At 45.8% G+C, this 26,216-nt stretch overlaps 1 protein-coding gene across 2 annotated transcripts; it reads left to right on the top strand.

Annotated features, from left to right (window-relative positions):
• Nucleotides 1-13,864: 13,864 nt before the first annotated feature.
• On the top strand, nt 13,865-23,215 carry Pcare (photoreceptor cilium actin regulator). 2 transcript variants are annotated; one of them, NM_146082.4, is made up of 2 exons: nt 13,865-17,715; nt 22,041-23,215. In NM_146082.4, exons 1-2 carry the CDS (start codon nt 14,090-14,092, stop codon nt 22,252-22,254), a joined length of 3,840 nt encoding a protein of 1,279 aa, NP_666194.2. In that variant the 5' UTR covers nt 13,865-14,089; the 3' UTR covers nt 22,255-23,215. The 2 variants fall into 2 exon arrangements, with proteins under 2 accessions (NP_666194.2, XP_006524250.1); XM_006524187.1 differs by having other exon boundaries at nt 14,039-17,715; nt 22,044-22,851.
• The last annotated feature ends 3,001 nt before the right edge of the window (nt 23,216-26,216 follow it).

Here is a 26,216-nt window from a genome sequence, read left to right as displayed (position 1 = left end):
TCCCCCTTAGGAGGAAGAGGCAGGAGGATCACTTCGAGTTTCAGGTCAGCCTGGGCTCTAATGTACTTGAAATAAATTGTCCCCATCAGAGCCAGTACTGTGTACAATGAATATACACAGATAATAAAAAGATACAGTGGTGGTATGGAGTTTTGAAAGCTAATACACATGCTTAGAATTGACATCATAATTGATAGAAACTGTATCTGGTACTAACCCTGCTGTATTTATGGGGGATCAAAATTAAGGTTTTAAGGAATTATAGAAAGAGTCAGCTGTAACGATACTTTCTGAAAATGAACAACCTTCCCTTGCTCTTGCTCTTCTTCCTCTCTTCCTCTCCTCCCTCTCTGTCCCTTCTCTCTCCATTCCCCTCCCCCTCTCTCTCCAGGTGCTCATAGCCAACCTCCCCTCTTCCTCCTCCTCCTCCTCCTCCTCCTCCTCTTCCTTCTCTTCCTTCTCTCTCTCTCTCTCTCCCTCCCTCCCTCCCCCTCTCTCCCTCCCTCCCTCTCTCCCTCCCTCCTTCTGTCTCTTCTACCCCTTCAACTCCCCTCCCCATGCCCTAAATAAACTTTACTTCATACTAAAAGGAAAGAAAATAAACAACCTTTAGAAAAATTAGATACTGGGTACTTGAACCAGACTCATGTAACAGGGCCCCATGGCTTCTCTATCCTCGGAATGCCCTTATGTTTCACACCTGGGTCCCAGGCCTCCTTCTAGACTGATTCATTGGTGCTTTCTTGCTCTGAAAAAAAAAAAGTTTTTTCTTCATGGAAACCTTTTGAACAGTGGTTCTCAACCTTTCTAACACTGTGACCCTTCACCACAGTTCCTCGTGTTATGGTGACCCCCTACCCCAACCGTAATTTTTTTGTTGCTACTTTATAACTGTAATTTTGCTACTGTTATGAATCATAATATAAATAGCTGATGTGCAGGCTATCTTATACGTGACCCCCCCCCCCCACTCAAAAGGATGGCATGACAATGACCACAGGTTGGGAATCATTACTTTAGAACATCATAGTAACCTCCTATTGCCACTTGGACTGTGGGAGATAGAGGCAGCAGACTTTAGGGGCTCCCCATTCTTTTATACACAGACACCAATCCTATTCTGCCACGTCAACATGACAAAAGATAGTTCTACACATAGCTTGATCCCTGCTCTGTCCCAAGCTTCAAACTCTGTACTCTCTGATAAGGCTTAGAGATCAGACATGGGGCACAAAGAAGTCCTGCTTCCTAGGGCCCGGTGGCTTCCCCCCAACCTTTGATAGACTCTGATGTTCTTTCTGACATTGTCTCCTTTCAGACCTCCCTGCCTTACTTCAGTGCACAGCCTTTTGGTTTAGAAGTTGAGAATCCCAGAGGAAGGTCAGAGGATGCATAAACATGCCCAGGGTGCTTTGAGGAAGCCTGAAGAGTATAAATACAGAAGAGAGCTTATGAGACGATTATGCCACTATGTGTTATTGATGAAGCCTTCAAAGGAGTAGTTAAGTGAGGTTGTCAGGGTGGCTTCTAGTCCAATGTGACCGGTGTCCTTAGACGTGGTAACTCATCTTCATAAGGGGGCACATACAGAAGAGACACCAAAAGATGTCAGAGAGGACAGCCATCTCTGATGCCCCACCCCCCACCCCCCGCCCCCCACCCCCAAAAAAGGAGACCTTGGGAAAAAATCAAGTTTGCACCTGAACCTTGAACTTCTTTCCAGAACTTTGGGAGTGAGATCTGATTGCTTAACCTAGTCAGGCTTTGCTGCTGCTTTCAATTTGGTTTTTAGAAAGACAACATATATAATAATAATAATAATAATAATAATAATAATAAATTCCTGTTTCAATTCTAAGTCACTTTGCCTCAGTAGCTGACCTGCCTTCTGAGTTCCTCTGAGGTAAGGCACTGTTTAGCACCTCATTCTGAAACAGTAGGAGATTATATAAAAGTAGCCTTTGTTTTATCTCCACAGGAATTGTGAGGTTCTAACTTTCAGTCTGCTAGTTGGAATCCCAGGAAGAAAAAGGGACACTTTGAAAAGTCATTTTAGTGTTTATTTCTAAGTTCTCAAAGGTTTCCTGTGAGAGCTCTCTAAGAAAAAGGAGGAAAGGGCTCCTAAGAAAAAAAGGGGAATATGGGTATGTCTAAGAAAAGGGGGGACAAGAAGAATGCTAAGAAAAGGGGGATAAAGAAAATGCTAAGAAAAGTGAGACAAAAAGAATATTCTCTTCTCTTTGTCTTCAGCACTTGTACATCTTTCAGAATACATGATCAAATGGTAAGAAGTTCATCACAAGTTTACACATAAATTCAAGTCATAAATCGAACAACAAGTTTAAAACAGAGAATGTTTGCATGCGTATCCATTAGGAGTATTTATCTGGCAAAACATTCATTATCTGTCCCAAACTCAGCAGGTTCACGGATACTTAAAAACTATAACTTATGTGACTTATGTGATTAGTGAAGTTTTGTATAGACAAACCCAGTCAACATTTTGTCTTCTGTCCTAGCACCTATAGTAAACCATTAGTTCCCTTTTTATGACCTTTGGTGTAGTGGCTGGTTTTGTGTGTCAATTTGACACAAGCTGGAGTTATCACAGAGAAAAGAGCCTCCCTTGAGGAATTGCCTCCATGAGATCCAGCTGTAAGGCATTTTCTCAATTAGTGACCAAGGGTGGGAGGGCCCATTGTGGGTGGTGCCAACCCTGGGTTCTATAAGAGAGCAGGCTGAGCAAGCCAGGGGAAGCAAGCCAGTAAGCAGCATCCCTCCATGGCCTCTGCATCAGCTCCTGCTGCCTGACCTGCTTGAGTTCCTGTCCTGACTTCCTTTGGTGATGAACAGCAATGTGGAAGTGTAAGCTGAATAAACCCTTTTCTCCCCCATTTGCTTCTTGGTCATGATATTTTGGCAGGAATATAAACTCTGACCAAAACATTTGGTTAATGGTTTTACAACCTCTTGGAATGTGCTCTAAGTAATAGATGCCTGCTTGCCATCTCAGAAGCAATCAACTCATGACACTAAGAGACTGGCAGAGTTCTCACTGAAGTTTGGATTATCAGAGAGAACCTAATGGTGTAACACTACAAAAGAGCTTAGTAAATACTGTTATAATTTTATGATTTTTTAAAGGATCATCATTAAGAATCAAGAAGTCATCTATTTGTCTATATAGCATCACTACAAGGCAGTATATCTTCGTAGTTCTACAGAGATCTGTTCAAAAGGGTGGGCTAATACCTAGTGATTGTTATATATGTTTAATAATAACAGGAAAAGCATATTAATAGCAGGAATCTTTCCTAAAAATGAATTTTTCCTGGGCCTTGCCTACTGGAGCAAATTCATTGTGGATTATAATCTAAGGCAGACTCATCTCAGGAAGATCACATGCTAGTTATTAGCATCTCCTATGATAGCTCCTGACAGCATTTTTTTCTCATCCGCTGCAGGAGGAAGCTTCCCTGGTGATGGCTGAGCAAGACAGTGATCTACAAGTATCAGAATGTCATTAGGAGTCATTATATTGCTACTTTATTTTTTTAGAACAGTAAATAGTATTTGTATTTATCCTAGGTCCCTGGGCTATCTAGTCTCAGGTTCTGCATCACTCAAGCAGTGTGGGTTTCATCTCAGGAAGTGTGCCTTAATTCAAATCGGATATCGGTTGGTTACTTCCATAAGCTTTGTGCTACCACTTTCCTGACATACCTTGCAGGCAGGACACCATTGTAGATCAAAGGGTTTGAGGCTGAGTTGGTGTTTATGTTTCTCTTTTGGTATCCCTGTACCTCACTGTACCAAAACACTAGAATGTAGGGGGTGAAAACTCTGTGAGTCACCAGCTTGACTTCTTCGTGTTCAGTGAGTTGTGTAGGTGTTGTTTTCTGAAAGGGGGCCTTGACATCAGTTGGTAGAGAGTAAACTATAGTCCCAGCAATAACTTGAGTTGTTTGGGATTCCCTTTACCCAACAATTCAATTAGTTGTAACCCAGCCCTGGTATGGAAAACTTCATTTGGTAACAAGAGACACCAAGTTGGGACTCTGTCTCCCCATTGTTTGGCAATTTCAGTTTGATAGCCTTCATATTCGCATATTTTTAGAAAGCTTCTACTCTATTAGATTTTCATACCACTTCTCTGATGGCCCTTAATTTTAGCTGTCTCTTCCCATGTTCCCTCCCTCATCCCCTTCTTCCCTCCCCATCTCCACTTGTTCCCCCCATCCAGCAACCCTCCCCCATCCATTCATAACTATCTGTTCTACTTCTCTGTTGTGGAGAGATCTACCTGGTCCCCTTAGTCCATTACTCTATACCTAACCTCTATAGTTCTTGGGTTGTGGCTTATTTATCACTGATTTAACCACTAATGTCCACCTATAAGCAAATACATACTGTATATTGTCTTTCTGAGTCTGGGTTACCTCACTCAGGATGATTTTTTTTTCCCTAGTCTCATCCGTTTACCTGTGAATTTCATTATTTCATTTCTTTTAATGGCTGAATAAACGCTATTATATAAATGTACCACTTTTTAAATACATTATTCTGTTGAGGGACATCAAGGTTGCTTCCAATTTCTGACTGTTATGAATAGAGCAACAAGTGCCTCTGTGGTAGGATGAAGCATCCTTTAGGGATATGCCCAAGAGTGGTGTAGCTAGATCTTGAGGTAGATCAATTCCTATCTTTCTTAGGAACCCTAATTTCCACAGTGGCTGTGCAAGTTTGCACTTCCACCAGCAACTGAAAATGTTTCCATTACACCATATCCTTGCCAGCATCTGCTGTCACTTCTTTTATTGATCTTAGCCATTCTGATGGGTTTAAGATGAAATCTTTAAGTAGTTTTGATGTGCATTTCCCCGATGGCTAAGGTTGTGGAACATTTCTTCATGTGTTTCTCAGGCAATAGTTTCCTCTTTTGAGAATTCTCTGTTTAGATATGTACCCCATTTTTAATTGGGTTATTAAAGATGATGGTATCTTTTGCCTTACAGAAGCTTTTCAGTTCCATGAGGTCCCATTTATTAATTGTTGATCTTAGTGCCTATGCTAATGGTGTTCTGTTTAGAAAGTCTTTTCCCGTGCCAATGAGTTCAAGGCTATTCCTCATTTTCTCTTCTATCAGATTTTTTTTTTCTTTTCTATCAGATATATCTGGTTTTATGTTGAGGTCTTTGGTCCATTTAGAGTTGAGTTTTGTGCAGGTGATAAGTATGGATCTATTTGCATTCTTCTACATGCAGACATCCAGTCTGACCAGCACCATTTCCATTGTGCATATCTGACTCCTTTATCAACTATCAGGTGTCCATAAGTCTGTGAATTTATGTCCCAAGAACTTGTCCTACTACTCCATTCAGTTCACTTCCATTTTGAGATTCCTTAAAACACTAAAGAGTAAAAAAAAAAAAAAAGGCTGGTGAGATGGCTCAGTGAGTAAGAGCACCCGAAGGTCCGGAGTTCAAATCCCAGCAACCACATGGTGGCTCACAACCATCAGTAACGAAATCTGATACCCTCTTCTGGAGTGTCTGAGGACAGCTACAGTGTACTTACATATAATAAATAAATAAATCTTAAAAAAACAAAAACAAAAACATTAGAGAGTCACTTAAGCCCCTAAGGGGCCATAACTTACAGTTATCCATTTGAAATATATCCATTGTTTCCTATTTCTGAGATGAGGCTCAAGCCCATCAAACCAGAGCCTCTCATGTCATGGCTCAACTTAAAAAAAAAAAAAGGAAAGAAAGAATGATTGCCTTAATATAAATTGATTTGAGTAGTTTGCAGAGTAAAACTTCAGTCTGGGTAAGTTGCTCAGTCAGAAAAAGTGCTTGCTATGAAAGCAAAAGATCTGAGTTTGATCCCTGGCATCTACATAAAAGCTGGGCAAGGCAGCACATATCTGTAGCTCTAGCAGAAGCAAGAGGAGCCCCAGGGCTCAGTGGTGAGTCAAATCAGCGAGCTTCACGTGCAGTGAGAAACGCTGTCTCAAAGCAGTGAGGTGGAAAGTGATTAAGAGAGACAAGTACCAATGACCTCCAGCCTTTGCGGACATTAGGACACATGTACTACACAGAGCTGCGCACGCACACAAACCTGTACATACATATGCATATGCAACAAGAGATAGACATTACAAAGAAAAGAGATGGTTTCGACTATATAAAATACTAACTATATTATATAATAAAATGTAAAGGCAAAACAAAATTTAAAAACTAATAATACAAATGACTAGGAATACAAGTAATGGTTTAAACTTTATTATATTTAATTTGCTTGTGTGTGTGTGTGTGTGTGTGTGTGTGTGTGTGTGTGTGTTGCGCGTAGCCACAATACCATGTCTGTGGGGTCAGATGACAACTTTCAGGAGTTGGCTCCCTCCTTCTGCCATGTTGGTCCTGGGGATTGAACTTAGATCATCTGACTTGACGACAAATGCCTTTGCCCACTGAGCATCTCTCCAGCACAATAAGCTGAAGATGAATGGAATGAACATAGGGGATGTACAGATAATACCTGGAAGACGATGAGTAAGTGAAGGGCAAGGCACATTTTAAAATATAAATTAGAAGGAGACGTATATCTCTCTTGATATCCGTGGAGACTATTTGTGAAGATTAACAGCCAAAGCTTGGAAGCTTGTAATAATGCGGGTGTTTTCACACTGATGCAAAGAATCAAAACTGGTGTCACCTCCCTGTGAAGTCCGGTCACAGGCTACAACCGTCTCTCTAAAAGTGCTCACACCCAGGGGGAGTGTAATTCCCCACTCCTTGTATGTAGCTGTACATAGGGACTTATTCCCAAACAGTGACAATGGAAGGGAGGGAGGGAGAAACAATTCCACAAAAGCACCTTCTATAAACTGCACCACTGCCACGAGGTGAACAAGGTCACCATCAGGAGTCACACATCATGTTGACAGACTGCATGATGGAATGTCACTGGCACATTACCTCTGTGAGCATACTCCCCCAGACCCTTGACCCCACCTAGTCATGGGAGAATACATCAGAGAAATGTCAACCCAGCCTTCACTATGACTGGTACGTCTCAGAATTGTCAAGGTCACCCAAAACCAAGAGAACTCTGAAAAACTTACCTCCGAGAGGAGTCTAAAGAGGAATGACTGTCGAATGTAATATGTCCCAGGATGTCCCAGAATGAAAGAACATGGTAAACTCTAAGTCTAGATAAAGTATGAGCTTTATTTAACAAGTATGCACTGTTATTGATTTGTTCATTGTAACAAAAATACTATAGTACTTTGGTGAGATATTTATACAAGGCAGGGAGGTGGAAGATTTATAGGAACTCTGCACCTTTGTTCTATAAATCTAAAACTATTCTAAAAGTAATAATAAAGTCTGTGAGGGGCTTTGAGAATGTTTATCTGGTATTTACATGTTCATGCCCTAATTTTTTTCTAAAAAAAAAAAAAAATGACTACAGATGCAGGAAACGATGAAACTTTACACACAAGGACATGTCAGCATTATTTATCATAGATCTAACCTGAGTATTCAACACTAGTCTGACCAAAGAAATTAGCCTTCAATTCAATGGAATATTTTAGCCATTAAAAATGCAGTAGCCTGGGCTGGAGAGATGGCTCAGCGGGTAAGAGCACTGACTGATCTTCCGAAAGTCCTGAGTTCAAATCCCAGCAACCACATGGTGGCTCATAACCACCCATAATGAGATCTGGCACCCTCTTCTGGTGTATCTGAAGACAGCTACAGTGGAGTTACATATAATAAGTTTTTAAAAAATGCAGTAGCCTGTGTATGATACACATCAATAATCCCATGAAGTTAAAGAAAAGCCTGACTTCTGTAGCAAGACCCTGCCTGAGAATGAGAAAAAAAAAAAAAATGCAAGGGACAAGGGGTGGTGGTGGGAGGTCTGTGAGGCCCGAGGCTCAGCCCTTGGCACTGAAGTCAAGTATGCTGAACAATATGAATATAAACCAGTGACATGTTAGAAGAAAAACTATGTTATGAAATATATATAGAGGAAATTCTGTGCATATTGTGTCAGAAATAGGATGGATACCCAGACAGACATGGACGAAAGAGTTTGGTTTCTCTTTAAGCTTATGTTTTCTAAAATTTATATGGTATATATTTCTTTTTCATGGGAAAGAACACATAAGACAAAATTGACCAGTTTAACTATTTTAAGTTTATATTTCAGCAACATTTAGTGCATTAATAGTGATTTACAACTTCCACTGTCTGGTTCCAGAATATGCCATTGCCACAAAAGGAAATCCTGTACCCAACAAGCGGTCTCTCCCCATCTCTTAGGCCCCAAAGTCGCTGACAACACCTCTCAGCTTCCAGTCTCTGTGGATCTGCCAGTTCTGTTATGTTTCCTAGGCGTGAAGCCTGAAGCCACACAACACACCACCTCTTCCGTCTAGCTCTGTTCACTTTAATACAGTGCCTTCACAACTTATGAAGTGTAAAATAGTGCATTCTCTTTTATGGCTGAGCAATATTCAGTGTATGTATATGCCAAATCTCACGTATCCACTTGTCTGTTGATAAACATTGGGCTTGTTTTCCCTCTTCACTTTGAGTGGTGTTGCTATGTAGATGTATATGTAAGTTTGCACTTGAAAACTTTGTTTAAAAGGCTTTTATTAAAATATATCCAACTAAGTTGTACTAAGTTCTTGAGTCTATGCCAACATTGACTCTCTCACAAGTTTCCTGAATTTGTTTACTTGTGTTCAACAATCTAGTCTTCCATTCACTGCACATGTGAACTCCAGCCTCAAATTATATATTTATTTGATTGCACTGTATTTTTGTCTCCCCTCCCTCACCTCGAACAGTATTTTTATTAAGAAAAACAATGTGGATGACCACACTTTTTTTATCTCACAACACAATGCATATTGGTATGGGGCTTTTGCAAAAATTAATAGAATAAGATTTGAGACTGGGTCACTTTATATATCTCTTTGGAGAGTTTGGAAATGTGATTTTTATGATTTTGTCCATTATCACTAAAGTTCTCCACAATATCCTGCATCATATGGACAATAATGAAGAAAATAAAATCCATCTTTAAAGACTTTGATTTTTATTTGGGGGGGGGGCAGACATTGTGTGGGTAGATGAATGTGGAGTTACAGAGTATTGTGAGCTACTCGACATGGGTTCTGGGAATTAAACTCTCTCTCTCTCTCTCTCTCTCGATATATATATATCTCAAATATACTGATACACACATCAATGATCCACAATGATAATTTCACGGAGGAAAAGAAGTTTACCAAAAAAATGAAATTCAATCAACTTGTCTGTATATTACTCTAGATTATGTTTAAGTTACATTCAGTTTCAGGTCAAAACCCATTGCACATGGAAACTATCTCTTGTTATCTGTCTTAGTTAGGGTTTCTATTGCTGTACTGAAACACCATGACCAAAAGCAAGTTGGGGAGGAAAGGGTTTATCTGGCTTATACTTTCCCACTGTAGTCCATCATTGAGGGAAGTCAGGTTAGGAACTCAAATAGGACTGGAACCTGGGGGCAGGAGCTGATGCAGAGGCCATGGAGGGATGCTGCTTACTGGCTTGTTCCCCATGGCTTGCTCAGCTTGCTTTCTTACAGAACACAGGACCACCAGCCCAGGATCACAATGGGCTGGGCCCTCCTCCATCAGTCACTAATTAAGAAAATGTCTTACAGCCAGATCTTGTGGGGGTATTTTCTCAAGGGAAGTACCAGCCTTACAGATAACTCTAGCTTGCGTCAAGTTGACACAAGACTAGTCAGCACACTAGCTAATTGGCTCTGGGTCCTATGAATCAAAATGGAGTGCAGTTTAACTCACTGAAGAACAAGGAGTGAGCACATTATAAACTAATAGTTACACTGTAGATGAGTCTGTTCTGTGTGTCAAGCCTGACCTATGACCTCCTTTTTATTGACCTTTTGAAAGTAGAGCTTATTTTCTTTTTGAATGTGGTTGGTTCCATTTAGTGTCACAATATGAAGAAAGTGAAAGACTTCACGAAATCAGGGCACAGTGGTCACTGCATTGCTCTCAGACCACCTGTTCTGGCGAAAGCTGGCCACCATATTGTAAGAACACTCACACAGCTGTATAGCGAGTCCTTCATGATAAGGACAGAAACATGAGACAGTATTTATGATCTTAAGCTGCTCATCTAACAACAGATCATGAAAACGGGCACCCTTATCCAAATGAGAAACATCATAATTAGAACTGTCTCTGACACAAAGTATACAATACTGTATTATAATTAGGAATATATGTGCAGTGTTCACAAAGTACACAACTTAACTGGGTAACTTGAGGAATTTTTAATGCATATACATATCCCTAGATAGCCACTACCCAGATCAAGATATAAACTGCTTCCACTATTCTAAGAAATTCTTCATGTAAAGAAACCATTCTTTTGATCAGTGATTATTGATGACAGGTTAGTTTCACCTGCTCTTGACCAAATAAATGGAATCTTCCCATATGTATTCTTCTATGCTTGGCATCTTTCACATATTTTTTTATGTTTTGTTTTGCTCTGAGACAAGATGTCAGCCCATGGCTCAGGCTGGTCTTGAACTTAAGCTGTAGCCCAACTGACCAAGAACTCAGTAATTCTCCTAGCTCATCCATCCAACTCCATATTATAAACCTTCACCACCAAACCTGGCTATGGGTTTTGCTGGGGATAGGGTGCAGTGTTTTTTTGTTTCTTTTGGTTTTGGAGACAGAGTCTCAATATGTAGCCTTGGATGACCTGGAATTGGCTCTGTAGACCAGACTGGCCTTGAACTCACAGAGATCCTCCTGCCACTGACTCCCAAGTACTAAGATCAAAGTGAGTGCTACCTCAATTGGCTTTCTTTTTTCTTTTTGAGGCAGAGAGACTTAAATTCAAGATTTTTCTGCCTTAGCTTCCTGGGTATCCATGACTACAAGTGTGAGCCGCCATGGCCAGGGCATCCATCATCATAACCAGTTTTAAATTTATTCGTGTTGTATATGTTTTGTTTGTTTTCTCCTTTTATTGCTGAGTGGTGTTCCATTTTGCACAAATATCAAATTTATCCTTCCCGGTTGACAATCACATGGTCTCCCATTTGAGAACATTATGAATATGCTTACAGTGAATATTCTCACACCAGTTTCTCTGTGAACATATGCATCCAATACTCCGGAAAAAAAATTCTTAAAATTGATGTATCACAGAGCACATGTTTAAATGTGAGTTTTATCCAAAGTAGTAGTGTTTCCCATTCTTACCCCTGAGAGGTTTTTTTGGTTCTGGTTTTGGTTTTGGTTTTTTAATCATTTGAAAGAACCCCCTTTTAAAAAGAAAGCAAAATAAAAGTTGGTCCTAATGCAAAATGAACAGCAACAAAGAAACAGCCTTCTAAACTATTCATACAAGTCAAGAAACCCAGCCTGAAAGGTGCAGTGCTGACAACTATCGCCAGGCAGATCCTGTGATCGCATTCATTCCCTTAGAAATACTTTCAGTCACTTAGATCAAAGGTTTGTACACAGATAATTCACGTGGGAGACTCAAATCCCAGAAGGAGCAGAGTTTTCGTAAAGCATCCTTCAGGTGCGCTTCCCGCAAAGACAGTCTTCACACAGGATCCGTGTTTACCTTGCCAGCACAGGAAGGTGACAAATGAATCAGCTCATTGCCTAACCTCGGTCACCCCAGGTACTGATTCAGCTGGGCTTCCCTTGAGCTCTGCTTCAAATAAACAGAGCAGGGAACTTTCCTAATGATGCACTCTGGGGCACCGGCTGTGACTGGCATGGGGCTTTGCACAGAGCCCCAGTAGCCAAGCTCTTGATTGCTTAAAGCAAGCGAGTAGCTCCCCCGTCCTTTCTGCTTCAAAACTGTCCTGACTGCCCAGACCTCAGTAAGGAACAGCAAAGAAGGCAAAGCAAGAATACCTACTATGCTCTCAGGACCCTTGGGATTGCCATGTGATTTTTCTCCTATTATAAAAATTCAGAACTGACAATAAACCAGGTGTACAAGAATGAGAAGTGCTTATTATTAGCCCTGCACAAATAGATGGAGCCATTATGTTTAAGAGCAGAGAGATGTGGAAGTGAAGGATCAGAGAATCAGACAGGCACCAAGCAGGACCTTTCCACACAGATAGAGATAGCAAAAACAGCAAGGTGGATTCCAAAGGCTCGGAACACACTGTTGGCTGGTATTTCCAGAAACTTCCAGAAAAGACTAGGCCTTGATACATCATGACTTTTCCGATGACTTTTACTGTTACAAGTGGTCTAGCATGAGTGTAAGGGGAGTAGAGACTAAGTTAAGTGGTTACCTGACCGCTGGTGGACTTAATCCCCACAAGAACCCAGTGAATCAAATACCACTGTCTCCACTTGAAAGATGGTCTCTGCCAGGCATGGCAGTACACTCCTATAATCCCAACATTCAGGAGGCTGAGGCTGGAGGGTTGTGGGTTTCAGGCTAGCCTTAGGTACATAGCAAGACCCTACTTTTAATACTACTCAGAAGGCTGAGATAGGACTGTGTTGAGCCCAAAGCCAACATAAGTTACACAGTTCCAAAAAAAAAAAAACATGATGGTGATGGTGATGATGATGGTGATAGTGATGGTGATGGTGATGATGATTTCCTCACGTCAACCCACATCTCCCTTTTCCAAGCCCTTACTCTCTAGAACCTTTCGACATAACAACAGGATAGTGTCATCTAGAAAGCTCACACTTGAGAACTGTGCAATCAAGCTAACAACAACAACAATAATAATAATGTTTTAAATACGTTTCCAATTTCATATTAGACAGTATATTGGATAGGCCTTCTCTAGACTTCCCTAACAGTAATAATGAATGTTTAAAAGAAATCAAAGCCAGGAGTAGTGGTGCATGCCTTTAGTCCTAGCACTCAGGAGGCAGAGGCAGGGGATCTCTGTGAGTTCAAGGCCAGCGAGGTCTACAAAGATAATTCCAGGCCAGGCAGAGCTATGGAGTGAGACCTGCACTCAAAAAAGAAATGGGGGGGGGGGGGGAAGACTATGTTTTGTGTTAGAATTATGTTCTTGGAAACAAATAACTCTTCACCGCCCAGGATTTGCTTGCCGGGATAGACGTTTACTAAAAAGCCTTTTCCCAGAAGGCCATGGCCCCGCGTCTGTGGGTTCGCTGGCTAGGCTTTAGTTTGTATGACAGTAAGTTTCCCCTACCTTCCAGGAAGAACATGACTCCTCCTGGCTCCTTTTTCTATCGCTGGATTTCTTGTTGATTCCTGCATTTGGTTTTGTCTTGCTTTGCTTTTGTTTCCTTAAGACAGAGTTTCACTCTGTAGCTCAGGCTAGCTTAGAACTCACTGGGTAAGCACGCTAGCAATCCTCCTGCCCCAGCCTCCTGAGTGCCAGAATGTCAGGCATGCATCACCATGCCCGGCATTTGGATCTTCCTGATGAAAGCAGACCAGAGCCCCTTAGCTGGTTTGCCCTTATTAAACTACAAAGGTCACTTCTTTCCCAGGCTCTGCCATCAGCAAGCCCTCGTTTCCCTCCCACAACGTCTTCCCGAGCCTTTTGCAATTATGGCTCGTTTCTCTAGGTTTCCTACAGCAGGCATCTGAACAGAATTAAAGCACAAGCACATGCCAGAATAATCGGTTCCCAAGATAGTAAATGCTGAGAAGTTCTATATTGGAACACGCCGAGTACTGACTGGCTGGGGCATGATTAACCTAATAAGCTTAAAGCACGGCTTGCCATCCGCATCTGTCAGGACATGAGCAAAACAGGTTCCTAATCCCTGAGACTGGGCCCCTCGGAACTGTCTGGATACTCAGTAACAGCATCAAAACTTAGGGCAACAGCCATGTCTTCCTCTTCATTGTGGCCTGGGCTCCAAGTCTAGGACTTTGTACTGTGGACTCCCAGTCTAGTCTCAAGTTGTCCAGATGGACCGGTCAGAGAGCTTTCTGTCACCATTTCCAAGGATTCTCCAAAGACTGTGGAGGTAGAAGACTGGCAGCGACAAGCTGGAACCATGGGGTGCACGCCATCACACAACGTCATCGTCAACAGCGTTGCGAAGAGTGGCATTCAGTTTTTTAAGAAGCCAAAAGCAATTTTGCCAGGATGTCAGTGGGGCAGCCCCAAATGCCCCATCCCTTTGCTGGTTCAAAGTTCCACTTTCTGTGACTCTGGTGGCGAGTTGCACCTGGGAGAGAGGCTGGTAGAGGAGACAGTGTCAAGTTCCAAGAAGCTGCAGGCCATGGCTGAAGGTGTTCGTCAGCTCCCAAAAGCTATGGAAGGTCTGATTCCAGAAAGCCAAACCTTCCAGGTGAACAAACCACAAGGCCACAGGGCTACGGACATTTCATTCAGGACAGAAGGCTCCCACGGGACACAGGAAGTAGATTTCTCTGGGAAAGAGAGTAAGGAGAACACTCCCCAGGAGACCTCCAAGGGGAACAGAGAGTCAGTGTGCCATCAACCAGACAGCCAGGACCATTGCCGCCAATCGGCTACTGAGTCAAAGGGCAGAGTGGATTTCCCTGAGCCCCTGGTAAAGGCCCACCAGCATGCTTATGCCTACCTGCACACCAGCCTTTCCAGATACGAAGCCATTGTGCGCCTCGTCCAGCAAGCCAGCCAGACCTGGGGGCTGCTGCGACCCATGCTCAACTTCCTGCTGCTGTGCTTCGAGGAAGCCGGCCAGCTTCTGAGCGAAATCTCTAAAGATGGAGATGTGCTCCTCCAGGAAGTTCGAGGGGATCTGGCGTGGCCACTGAGGAAAGGTGAGCCCTGGGAACAACACCCAGACCTCCTGCAACAGCTGCTGCAGTACACAGTCAGCAAGCTGCGGGCGCTCCACGGCACAGTGGCTGCCCTCACCGGGAGCTTCTTGGAGGGCTCCAGCAGCTGTCTCAGATCCACTGCCGGCCACCTGGAAGGTAAGCTGAGCACCAAGAGAGGTATAGATGAATGTCTCCTCAGGGCCCTGGGACAGCTAGAGAGCCTGACCAGCAGCCACGGTGACGCAGGGCTGCTGGGTCCACCCTTATGCTCTGAGGACAGTGGCATCGGTGCTGACAATGAGTCTGTGCACTCCGTGGAGAAGCTGGGCAAGCAAGCCAGCTGGGACTTTGCAGCAGAACTTGGAGAATGGAAGCCAGGGACTGCAGCCCAAGTGGAGGCCAGGCCTTCAGGGCACGCCTGGCAGGAAGGTCCATACTGGACAGGTTCAGACAGACCCCAGGACTGTCCACTGTCGAGTCCTAGGATAGCAAAGGTTCAACCCGCAGTGCAAGATGAAGCCAGGAGCGCGAGCACTTCCGGCGCAGGCGCAGAAGCAGTCACCTCCGGGCCTTCAGAGGCTGCCGAAAGCCTTCCGTGGGACTCTCTGGGGGCTGAGATTCCTGTGCGGACACCACTTTCTCGAAGCTCTGGGTTGACGGATGCTCCATCCCTGAGTGAAGAGGAAGACTGCAGCCCAGAGGAAGAAGATGAACTTAGCAGCACCGACCTGCACCCTGAGCCACAGAAAGCCCTACCTTCAAGACCACGGTCCTCACCTGACACGCGGGAAAGCCTCTTTCAGCCGTACTCCAAGGAGCTTAGGAACCCCCAGGCCCAGGAAATGATTCTGAAGATGAAAGAGGCCATCAGCGAAAGGATCAAGTTTGTCCCCGAGCCTTCCAGACCCCAGGACTGGACTGAGGAGGAGGAAGGGGGAACAGTGGTCCCTCCAAGACCCAGATCAGTCAGTGGCAGCAGGGGGGGCCCTGAGAGACAAAGGAGGTCGCAATCAGAGGGATGCCTGAAGAGCCACGTGGAAGACCCCACCCTCCAGGAACTGAGGAGGGTCCAGACAGACCTCAGTAGGAGGCTGGAGGTATTTTATGCCCTGGGTGCCACACGGCAGGGGCAGAGCCGGGAACGATGTCTGCCGTCCAGGGCATCAGTGCTATGGCCCCCCACCAACTGCAGGGTGAGTCCCAGTAGTGCCATCAGCAAGTTCAAGGCCTCTCTGACCCAAAACTTCAGCATTTTGCCCAATCAAGACAAGAGCATCTTTCAAAAAGGTAGTCCCTGCTTTGACGGTGAGCAGCCCTGCCAGGGGAAGGCTGAAAAGCTGCCAAATGCCATCTTTTGTGGCAAGAAGAGCGGTAGGGCTCCCAGGGACAACGAACGGGACATCAGGGCCTGTCCCACCAGACCATCGGTTAAGACGCTTATTGAGACGTTCAGTCCTACTGAGAGCCTGAGGATGCCGAGGAACTGTAGGAACTTGGGGTCAAGCCCCTGCCTCAGGAAATGGGGGGTTCCTGCCATGCCTCCCAGATTTCCTATTTACAGGGGGCTAGCCCCCCTGTATTCTAAGCCCCAGATTTCTCCAGCAGCAGGCTGGAGGCCTTCTGCACCCTTTCCCTCCCTTCCTCTAGCTGAAGTGTCTGAGAGTGAAGACATTAGCGGTGACGTGGAGGAGGACCTAGAGAACCTCCCACCACCACCTCTGGAAGTCCTGATGGACAAATCCTTCGCTGCTCTGGAGTGTCCAGAATGTAGCCAGCCAGCAGGGAGCTCCCTGGAAGAGACCCTATTACCAGGTCTTCAAGAGGCTAGCCATCCAAAAAGAACATGGGTTTCCCCTAGGCTGAAAGCCTCCATGAGCCCCATGGACTTGCTCCCCAGCAAAGGCAGTGGCAGCTCCCCGAGGCTACACAGCACTAGATCCGGGAGCACCAGGATTGTGGGCGATTCCAGAAAGTTGACCTTGGACCTGAACTCTAAGCAAACAGCTAGCCCAAGCTCAGAGGCAAAGAGCAGGGCTCAGATTCAGGCCCGAGCAGAGACTATAGCAGGCTTCTCCAAGCAGCACCAGAAGGCGATTCCCTGGCACCACACCAACCCTACACCTGGGCAAAGCAGGACGTTGGAGCCCAGCCTGGCCAGGTTTTCACGAGACCCACACTCTTCAGAAGCGTCCAGAAAGGGTCCAGAGAGAAGCCTTCCACGAGTCAGAAAGGCCTCTCCCCAAAGAGCACAGTGGGCATCCCAAGGGGACAGGAGGCTGCAGAGCCTGCCCTCCAGTCATGGACCATCCCAGCCGGGCCTCCCTGCTGTCCTCAGCTCCCCCAGCCCTCCTCTGAGCCCCAGGACCCTGAGCCCACCAGCCACAAGGAAAACTACTTCCCCACCATGCCAGCACCCGCAGTCCAACCCAGCCCCAGGGAGCCCTCCTGTCCGACGGACAGAAACAAACACCCCCTCCTCTGCCTCCTGTTCATCCCCCTCAGTGTCTCCATCACGGGGGTCCAAGGACTCAATTCACTCTGAGGACAGTGAGGCTACCACAGCCAAAGCATCCAGGAACACGTGTTCCATATTCTATCCAGCCGCCACTTCTCTCTTTGAAGCTAAATCTTCATCCTCAACATCCCATCCACAGATGCTGCCAGAACCTGGGGGCCTTTTGAGGACCCCAACAGGAGGCTGGAGGGGCAGCTCGGGGCAGCGACTGAGGGCAGACTCACAGAAGAGAACGGTGCTGAATGCCCTCAACCCCCTGCCTTTTGTCAGAAGGACAGCTTCAGACCGCCAGCGCCAGCAGGGCGACCAGCTTCAGCAGTCCCGCTCAGACTGGGAATTCCATTCCTGCCAAAACAGGTAAACGGTGCCTCACACCACTGTCCAGAGGGTGTAGGCAGAGGGAGTGGGCTCTGTGGACTGTCTGGTTTAATAGATTTCAAACCGTGTTCCAAAGGAAGAGGCAGTAGGGGATAAAGTGTGGAGAACAGCCAGGGGTCGTTGCTGACCACGGGTTTCACCTGATGGATGACCCTGCCCCAGCGGCTGGCTCACAGCCTGCCTGAACATAACAGCTAGCCTGTGTTGTCGATTCCCCTGGGCTGGGAGGTTCTCTAATCGTCAGAATCTTTTAAACTCTTAAAAATGATTGAGAACCCAGTAGCTATTATATATGTGGGTTATACCTACTATTTTTATTAGAAGTTTAAACTGAGAAATATTTTTTAAAGTCCATTTTATACTCCCAAAAATAATACATTCCTGGGGGGAGGGGGAACTGGTATTAAACTCACAATCCTCCTGCCTCAGCCTCCTGAGTTCTGGGATTACAGTCATGAGTCACCATGGCAGGACAAAAATACATATTCATTAAAAGGAGAGAAAGAGAGAGAGAGAGAGAGAGAGAGAGAGAGAGAGAGAGACAGAGAGACAGAGAGAGAGACAGAGAGAGGGAGAGGGAGAGGGAGAGGGAGAGGGAGAGGGAGAGAGAGAGAGAGAGAGAGAGAGAGAGAGTTGATGAAAGGAGTATTTTCATCTTGCATTTTGTAGACCTGTTGGTGTTATCTGGCTTAGTAGAAAAGACAGCTGAATTCTCAGATCTTCTATAGTACATACTACTCACCCATTGATTCAAAACTACCCTAACGACATTCCTAAGAACATGGACTAGGAACACCTTTGAATTATGAGAAAAATTGGTTGCACCTTAAGCTTCCCCCCACCTAGAAGTGTCTCTGAGATACCCAGGGCCCACATCTTAAGAACGGCTGGTCCTAAAGACAGGAATAGAAATAGTGGAGAGGGTCCCCTGACCCCCGAGGACTTGGCTGCACGTCTCCACCAGCTTCAGACATCTGTAGAGTAGGGGCATTCGTGAGTACCAGCATCCAGAGGATGGGCTGCCCTTCCTGCCCCAGGCAGACTGAATGCCCAGTGTGCCTTTCCCAGCAGGGACAGGTTGATACAGGCTATTGGCCCAACCTGCACAGAGCTGTGGGGTCAAGGAGGCAGAAGAACCATCCCATGAGCTGAAAGCACTCCTATGCTTGATGGACTGTGTTACAGAATAGGCAGGGGTGGGAGTGGGGGCATGTTAAGCGGAGGTCTATTAGAGACACACTCTATCAGGGCACTTGATATCAGATCAGACAATACTCCGACGCCAGCGTTTGCTGTCTGTATTGCTCTCAGCCGTGTCAACCGGCAGCTAATTTCTGCCTGGGTGATATGCATCACGGGTTTCACAATGTATCCAGGCATAAATGATAATTTCTTTCTTTCTTTCTTTCTTTCTTTTTTTTACAAAGTACTCAGCAGTCAATTTTAAATAAAGATAGTATCTCGGGAAAGTTGTGCATGGTAATAGTTCTATAACCTTCCCCAGCCACTTGAAAGAAATGAAATATTGATTATTTTTGTAAGAATCTTAGCATAACTCTGCTCTTTTCTTTCTAAGAACCTCGATAAACACTACTTACTCTGATATTAGATTTCTAAAACCGTACCCTTCAGGAGGAGATCTTGAGAGTATAGGAACAATAAAAAGCATTAATTAAAAACACTAACGTTTAAAACAGCAGGAGCGTAAAATCGCTCAAGAAGAAAATAATGCCCTTCTCCCAGGCTTCTCCTCCAAATAGAACAGCCTAAAAGACTGTTTCATGTTCTGAATCGCAATACTGTGTGAGTGTGTGAGTGTGTGTGTGAGTGTGTGTGTGAGTGTGTGTGAGTGTGTGTGTGTGTGTGAGTGTGTGAGTGTGTGTGTGTGTGTGTGTGTGTGTGTGTGTGTGTGTGTGTGTGTGTGTGTGTGTGAAGGCGTCATACTTGTGACTTGAAAGAAGAGTCCACCAAGGTCAATTAGAAAGTCACGTTATCACTTGCTCTCATCCCTGTCCCTTTGGGTGCGACTACAAAGTCTGAACCCATGAAGGGGAAATGCCGGTCTCCCACCAACCACCCTACACCGAGGCGTGCGTTTTGCGTGTGAGGCAGAAGCCCATCCACAGTAAGCCAAGCCTTTGCCTCTCTACAGAAAACAAGGATCACTGTCCGCCATCCTGCGTATGAATAAACGGTACCAGGGGCTTAGGTATGGCTGCCTGCCCCAAGACCACACAAGTTGGTGCCAGAGAGACAGAGAGTGCTTCCAAACCTGGTGCTTGCAAGGATACACTGTCATGTGCATTGTCTTGCAGCTGAGTCAAGCAGACAGACTCCAATGCCCTAGAGTTGTCATTGACTTCCTCCCTTCTGTCACTCCATGCTAGACACAAGCCTATTTTGTAGAAAAAGAATTATGTTTGTATCCTACTGCTCAGGGGCCCTAGGAGTCAGCCCTTGGAGGTATCTCCAGAAAGTTCAACCACTGGGCTTTGACTCTTTGTGTATATGCCAACCCACCCCCACCCCCACCCCCACCCCCAGGTGAGACTGCATCTCTAGTCTCGAAGTATTGGAGTCCTATAAACACTCCAGAAGCTGCTAGACTTTCTCCCCTACACTCGATGCTTCTCATCATTGCCTGGCCGGAACTGGTTAGGCTGGAGCACTGTGTGAGTCCCACGGGGTGCTTGGCTCGGGCTGCCCAGTGGCCAGCAAGACAGCAGGTAGACAGTCTGTGTTAACAGTTCCAGAAAGAGACTGAACCACAGCCAGAGAGTGACAGCCTGTAAATTATCAGGCTCCTGGCCTCAGCTTCACGCAGACAATGGAAATCGGGTGAGGCTGGGAGAGAGATTTTAAATCAAACTTTCGTGCCACCGTGTCAGCCTTCACAGGGTAGTACATCTCTCCCCCTCCCTTCCAGCCCCTGGAACATGGAGAACAAAGTCTAGGGCATGGAAGAAGTACAACCTGGGTATATGTCCTACTTCCCAAGGGTTCGGGGAAAAGAGTGAAGAGACAGCTGAGGACTAGAGATCACTGTGTGCTCTGTGACAGTGGCTCGAAGGCCCAGCGGGCTTCTTGTTCTTGAAATAAATGAATGTGCGCCACCCTGACCACACTCTACTCCCCCCACTCTGATGCTGTTCACATCCAAACACAGGCTTGTCCACTGGTTTGACGCCCATGTGCGGGGTAAGCACACAGGAGCATGTTGTCACAGGCAGAATGTCACAGGACTGTACAGGTAGGCAGAGCTTTCATCTTGCTCTGGAAGTGACTAAGAGCTCTCTAGCCAAGGCCCAGTTCTCTGAGCCTTGGGTACCAAAACTGTATGATGTGTGGTCCATAGAACCCCCCTTCTGATGCGACTTCCTGTAAAGCAGCACCATAGAGACAGCTCCCCGTTATCCACTGAGTGTGTACAGGGAGTTGTGCACACAATTTTCCCTTTCACTCAGCACTGGCACCTATGGGCCCCGGAGAGCTTGGCACTGTTATGATTTCCAGTTTACAAAGGGAAAACTCAGACTCAGTGGTTAATTCACATGCAACAAGGCACACAGATGACAAGAGGAAGAGGCAAGATTTCAACCCAGGCAGCCAGACTCCATCCTCCCCATTGCCAGCAGCCCTTGTGGCTTTTAGAGTTAGTCCTGCCTACCTAGGCTTGTTCCATGCTTGTCATAATCACACCCCAGTCTCCCAAAGCATAGCCAATCAGAGTTGGGGTTCTGTGAGGGTTCCTTCCCCGTTCATACCCTTAGTCAGGCCACTCAGGGGTAGGGAAGCTCTAGTCTAGCCAAACACTGGGTGAGACTACTCAAAGCCATTTCTATTTGATTCTATTCAGAAAAGGAATGGCAGCTGTGCTGAGCAGGGAAGATATTTTTTTCCCTTGCTGTTATTGTTTTCAATTCAAGCAACTAAGCCTAGCTCTTTATTAAGCAAGACGTGCTTTAGAAAAACAAAACAAAACAAAACAAAAGGCCCAGTCCTCTCAGGCTCAGTTCAGAGTCACAGGATTCCAAGCCTAGAGGGGGGGAGCAGGAATCAGCCTGCCTTGGAAGTTCAGGGAACTGGCTCCTACCACGTCTAACCAGACAGGCATGCAGAACCGACAATCTGGCCTTCCAAGTGTGATATGGAAAGGCAGAGGCCTGATACCCAAGTCCAACCCTAAGCTAGATGTAAGAGGGATGTGGAGGGAAGAGATGGGCAGAGGAGAGCGAGGTACAGGAAAGGAACCAGGAGAAAGAGTGGAGGAGTGTCTGACCTGTCCTTGTACTTTCTTTTGGCAGCAGCAGCAGCAGCAGCAGTGAGGAGAACCCCAAGCAAGAACTCCCACCTTGGAACAACTCCAGAGTCCCAGAACTGCAGGGTAGTAGCACCAAGCGGGCATCTCCTTTGGAGCTCTGTGTGCTGGGCCATGGGCTGCAGCCAGAAGCCCGAATGAACCGCGGCCAGGACAGACCCCAGCCAGAGTCACAGCCCCAGCACAAGGAAATATCTTGACTCGTGGCTAGTGGGGGTTACCCTAGAACACATGAAGTACTAGTGACGTGTTCACACTGCACCATGGGTGGTAGACAAACCAACTCGAGCTGCGGTTGACTTGGAAGGATCTTGAAGACACCCCTACCAAAGGGTTTTCAAAATCTCAAACAGCAGCTGGATTCACTTACAGATCCTGCTTTGCCTTGGGTTTCAATGTTAATGGAAACTTTAGACCCCACAATGATACCCTTTATCTTTCCGAGTGCTGGCCTTAATTAGAGGGATAATATATTCATGCTTAGAGGGCCATGTGTCTTACAAGATAACCATTGGTTATCGTGCGTCATTTAAACCACAACAGTGTGTGAAATAGTGTCCTCCCGTTTTACAGATAAGAAACCCAAATGTGTCGGGGGAGGGCCCCCCCCCCAGAGTTGTGCTGGGGTTTCAGACAGATGTGAGAATGGAGCAAAACCGGGTACAGATGTGGCTGGCCTTAGACTCTGCGTTCTTCATTATGTTCTATTGCCTTAGACTATTCCATCACTGTACCTGCCTGTGGCATAAGCATAAAGAGAATAAAGAGAAGCCTTTTGCATTTAAGGTTAAATGGTATGATGGCTAATGTTCGGTCGTGTCTGTGAGGGATTTCCTAGATTGAGTTCATTGAGATAGGAAGACCTACCCCACTGTAACTGGCACCATTCCACGGAGGGGAGAGGGTCCTGAACTGCAGAAAGAGGAAGTCAGCAGCATTCATTTCTTCCTGCTTCCTGAGTGGGGATACAATGTGACCAGCAGCCTTCAACTCCTGCCACAGCATTGATGGACTGCATCCCCCAACCGGAGAGCCAAGACAAAGCCTTCCTCCCTCAAGCTGATTTTGTCAGGATACTGTGTCCCATCAAGGAGAAGAGTAACTAGGACAAGCGGTAACACAGTGTTGAAGTCTCAATTAAAAGCTTTATTTAGAAGCTAATTGCTCCTGTCATGAGAAAATGAGGGGAGTTAGAACATCTAGCCCCTCCAAACCACCCCTGCACCCCCTCCTCACATTTCCAGCTCCTCCTTGCAGCCTCTCCTCCCTTGGCCTCAGAGTGTATCAAATTCTCTGGCTGGGCTAAGCACTTGCAGGCTTCTTGAACTGCATGAGCACAACCAAGCCTCCACAGCAAGAGGCCTGTTCTTTACACGGGGTCAGGGCTGAAGCTCCAGAGGTGGGAAGGGAAGGATGCAGGCTCACTTGCCTGGCTTCCCAAAGCTGCTTCTTGCCGAGTTTATTCCCAGGTCATCTGCAGAGAAGTTCTGCTGGAGCTGGAAGCAAAGCAAAGAAGCATGGGTCATGCCCCAAACCCCACTTCTGCCAAACAGCTAGATACTTGCTGCGGATCCTGGAATTTTTCCATCGGGAGCTGTGGAGTACTTTCTATTTAGAAAAGAATTTGCAGTAATTGGGTGATTCAATGCCTGCTCAGTGGGTTGTCAAAAGACAAGAATTCTCACCCACGGGTACAGCTAAAGAGGCTGAACTTAGCAGATCTGCTGCAAAGCTGACGTTTTAAGTTGAGAAGATCATAGACCTCTAATTGTCTCCTCCTCCTCCTCCTCCTCCTCCTCTTCTTCTTCCTCCTCCTCCTCCTCCTCCTCACTTCCCCCTTCCTCCTTTCCCCTTCCTCCCCTTTCCCTTCCTCCTCCTCCTTCTCTTCTTCTTCTTCTTCTTCTTCTTCTTCTTCTTCTTCTTCTTCTTCTTCTTCTTCTTCTTCTTCTTCTTCTTCTTCTTCCCCTTTCCTCCCCCCTCCTCCTCCTCCTTCTTGCTGTAGTTAAAATAGATTGTGGCCTCGAGCACATGTTATACTGGGTCCTGGAGCCTCCAGCTACCTCTTGTTCTCACCCCAGGGACAGACTTGTAACTCTAACTAGATGAATCTCACATGAATTATCATGTTATTAAAATGAGAGTGGCAGGGCTGATCTCTTCAATGACACCAGAGTCACCATTGACTAAATAAATGACCAAGAGGTGCCATGCTCACCCCTGTATTCAGGCTCGTATTTGTCAGGGTTGTTGTGTTGACTTCGGAGCAGTACCTGAGTCATGGGGTGTAGTTCTGGGTTGGAGTCTAAAATGTGCTGGCTTCAATCTGGATGGCACCCAAAATGGCTGGCAAGCAGCTTGAGGAACAAGCAGGCAAGACTGGGCAAGCCCAACACAGCAGGGCAAGCCTAGGACAGCAGGACAAGCCCAGCACATCAGGGCAAGCCCAGCACATCAGGGCAAGCAGAAGCAAGCATTGCAAGTGGCGTTTGAGAGCTTACCCAATGTCACTGACTTCAGGGACCACTGATTGGCAAGTATCTCTTGACTTGTTCTAGGGTTTAGAGCATCAGTTCTCAACGTCTAGGTCCCAATTCCTTTGGAGGATCACATGTCAGATATCCTGCATATCATATTTACATTATGATTCATAACAATAGCAAAATTACAGTTATGCAGTAGCTGAAATAATTTTATGGTTGGGGGGTCACTGCAACCTAAGGAACTATATGAAAGGGTCACAGCATTAGGAAGGTTGAGAACCATGGGTTTAGAAGTAGATTTCTGGGGTTCTAATGAAATAAGGCAGAGCCCCAGCTGTTGGGATTACACAGAAGCAGAGTAGATGAAATTGGGATGTAGGGGACCCTGACAGCAGAGAAATGATCCAGGTGAGGTAAGAAGGAAATGTAGTTCAGCTCAAATTCGTTAGCCAGCACTGAGCCAAACTTCTGGAGTCTGATGGCAAGTAGTTTAATTTTTTTTACAGTAAAACTTGAAAAAAAAAAAGTTTCCTTATGACAATTATCACAATAAAGCTTTAGTTGTGCTAAATCAAAACTCCTTTGCAAAGTACAATCTCTTTAATAGAACCCGGTACTTGTTTGCACTAGAATGGTTTCTATTGACTGATAAGCAATGCTCAGTATTTGGGGGATTTAGATGAGACTCCATGGATGAGCAAAAGATCTCCCAGTTATCAAACGACATCTACTCCAGCCTTCCAAATGGAACAGGTGTCCGTTTCTTCCATTGAAATAAAAAGCCCGAGTGTCTAACAGTCTGCTTATCTGTGAGCTTGCAGACCTCTCGCTCACTACACTGGGGTGCGGTGGATGCAACAGAAGAGGGCATTTAAAAAGTTGTAGTTTCTGGAACCCAGATGCAAAGAAGAACCAGATAACCCCAGAGGAAGGCAGATCACCAACCCAGGCCTCCCTCATCTAAAGGCCCAACTGTGGCAGTTCAGGTTAGGTTGAGTACATTAGCGGCTGAGAGCCTCTACTGCACTTGTGAAAGCTAACGGCAACCAGCCTGAAACCAGAGGATGTGCTACCTCCTAGTGGGTCAGCACCCTAGACCACTCCGTGGAAGAGCCGTGGATGAACTTATGCCAGGCCCCATGATGGTGCATGCTAGGGGCCTCCCAGAGATTAGGCCTTCCTCCTCACATACTATGCTGTCAGCAAGACAGTGAACAGCAGCGTTTATGTACTCTGTCAGCCACACACAGCTGCTTCTCACCCCTCTAGAAGAGTTATCATGTACTGAGAGCCTTGAGGGGTTGCCATATGCCCTTACATGTGATATAATGTGAGGCCCCCAACTGCCACTAGAAGACCCAGGAAGCAATGACCAAGTGCTCTTATGGCCCTGTGGCCCACAGGCTATGGAAATTCTGAGGTATCTTCTACCAGAGCACATCAGGAGAGAGTTGCCAAAGCTAAGGAGCTGGGAACAAGAGATGCAATGAAGTTTGGAGGTCAGACATGATGAGCTGACAGACACCAGAGCAGGCGCTTAGAAGTGAAGGCTTGGTCACCAGCTTCACCTAGCTTATGTTACCTGTGAGCTAAACGCCAAACAAAAGAAATTAAACTCACTTCAAGCTGCAAGCCTTAAAGTATCAACTCAGGTGTATCCCTCCTGGAGACCAGGCCTTCCC

Source organism: Mus musculus, chromosome 17, assembly GCF_000001635.26.
Source record: "Mus musculus strain C57BL/6J chromosome 17, GRCm38.p6 C57BL/6J".
NCBI lineage: Eukaryota > Metazoa > Chordata > Mammalia > Rodentia > Muridae > Mus > Mus musculus.
Note: the sequence above shows the minus strand (reverse complement) of the source record. Positions and strands in the feature narration are given on the sequence as shown.

What these genes read in the sequence shown, in the direction of transcription:
- Pcare (NM_146082.4), top strand. Translation starts at nt 14,090, where the DNA reads ATGGGGTGCACGCCATCACACAACGTCATCGTCAACAGCGTTGCGAAG. An exon ending in TTCCATTCCTGCCAAAACAG is followed by an intron (nt 17,716 to 22,040) that starts GTAAACGGTGCC and finishes TTCTTTTGGCAG; the next exon opens with CAGCAGCAGCAGCAGCAGTG.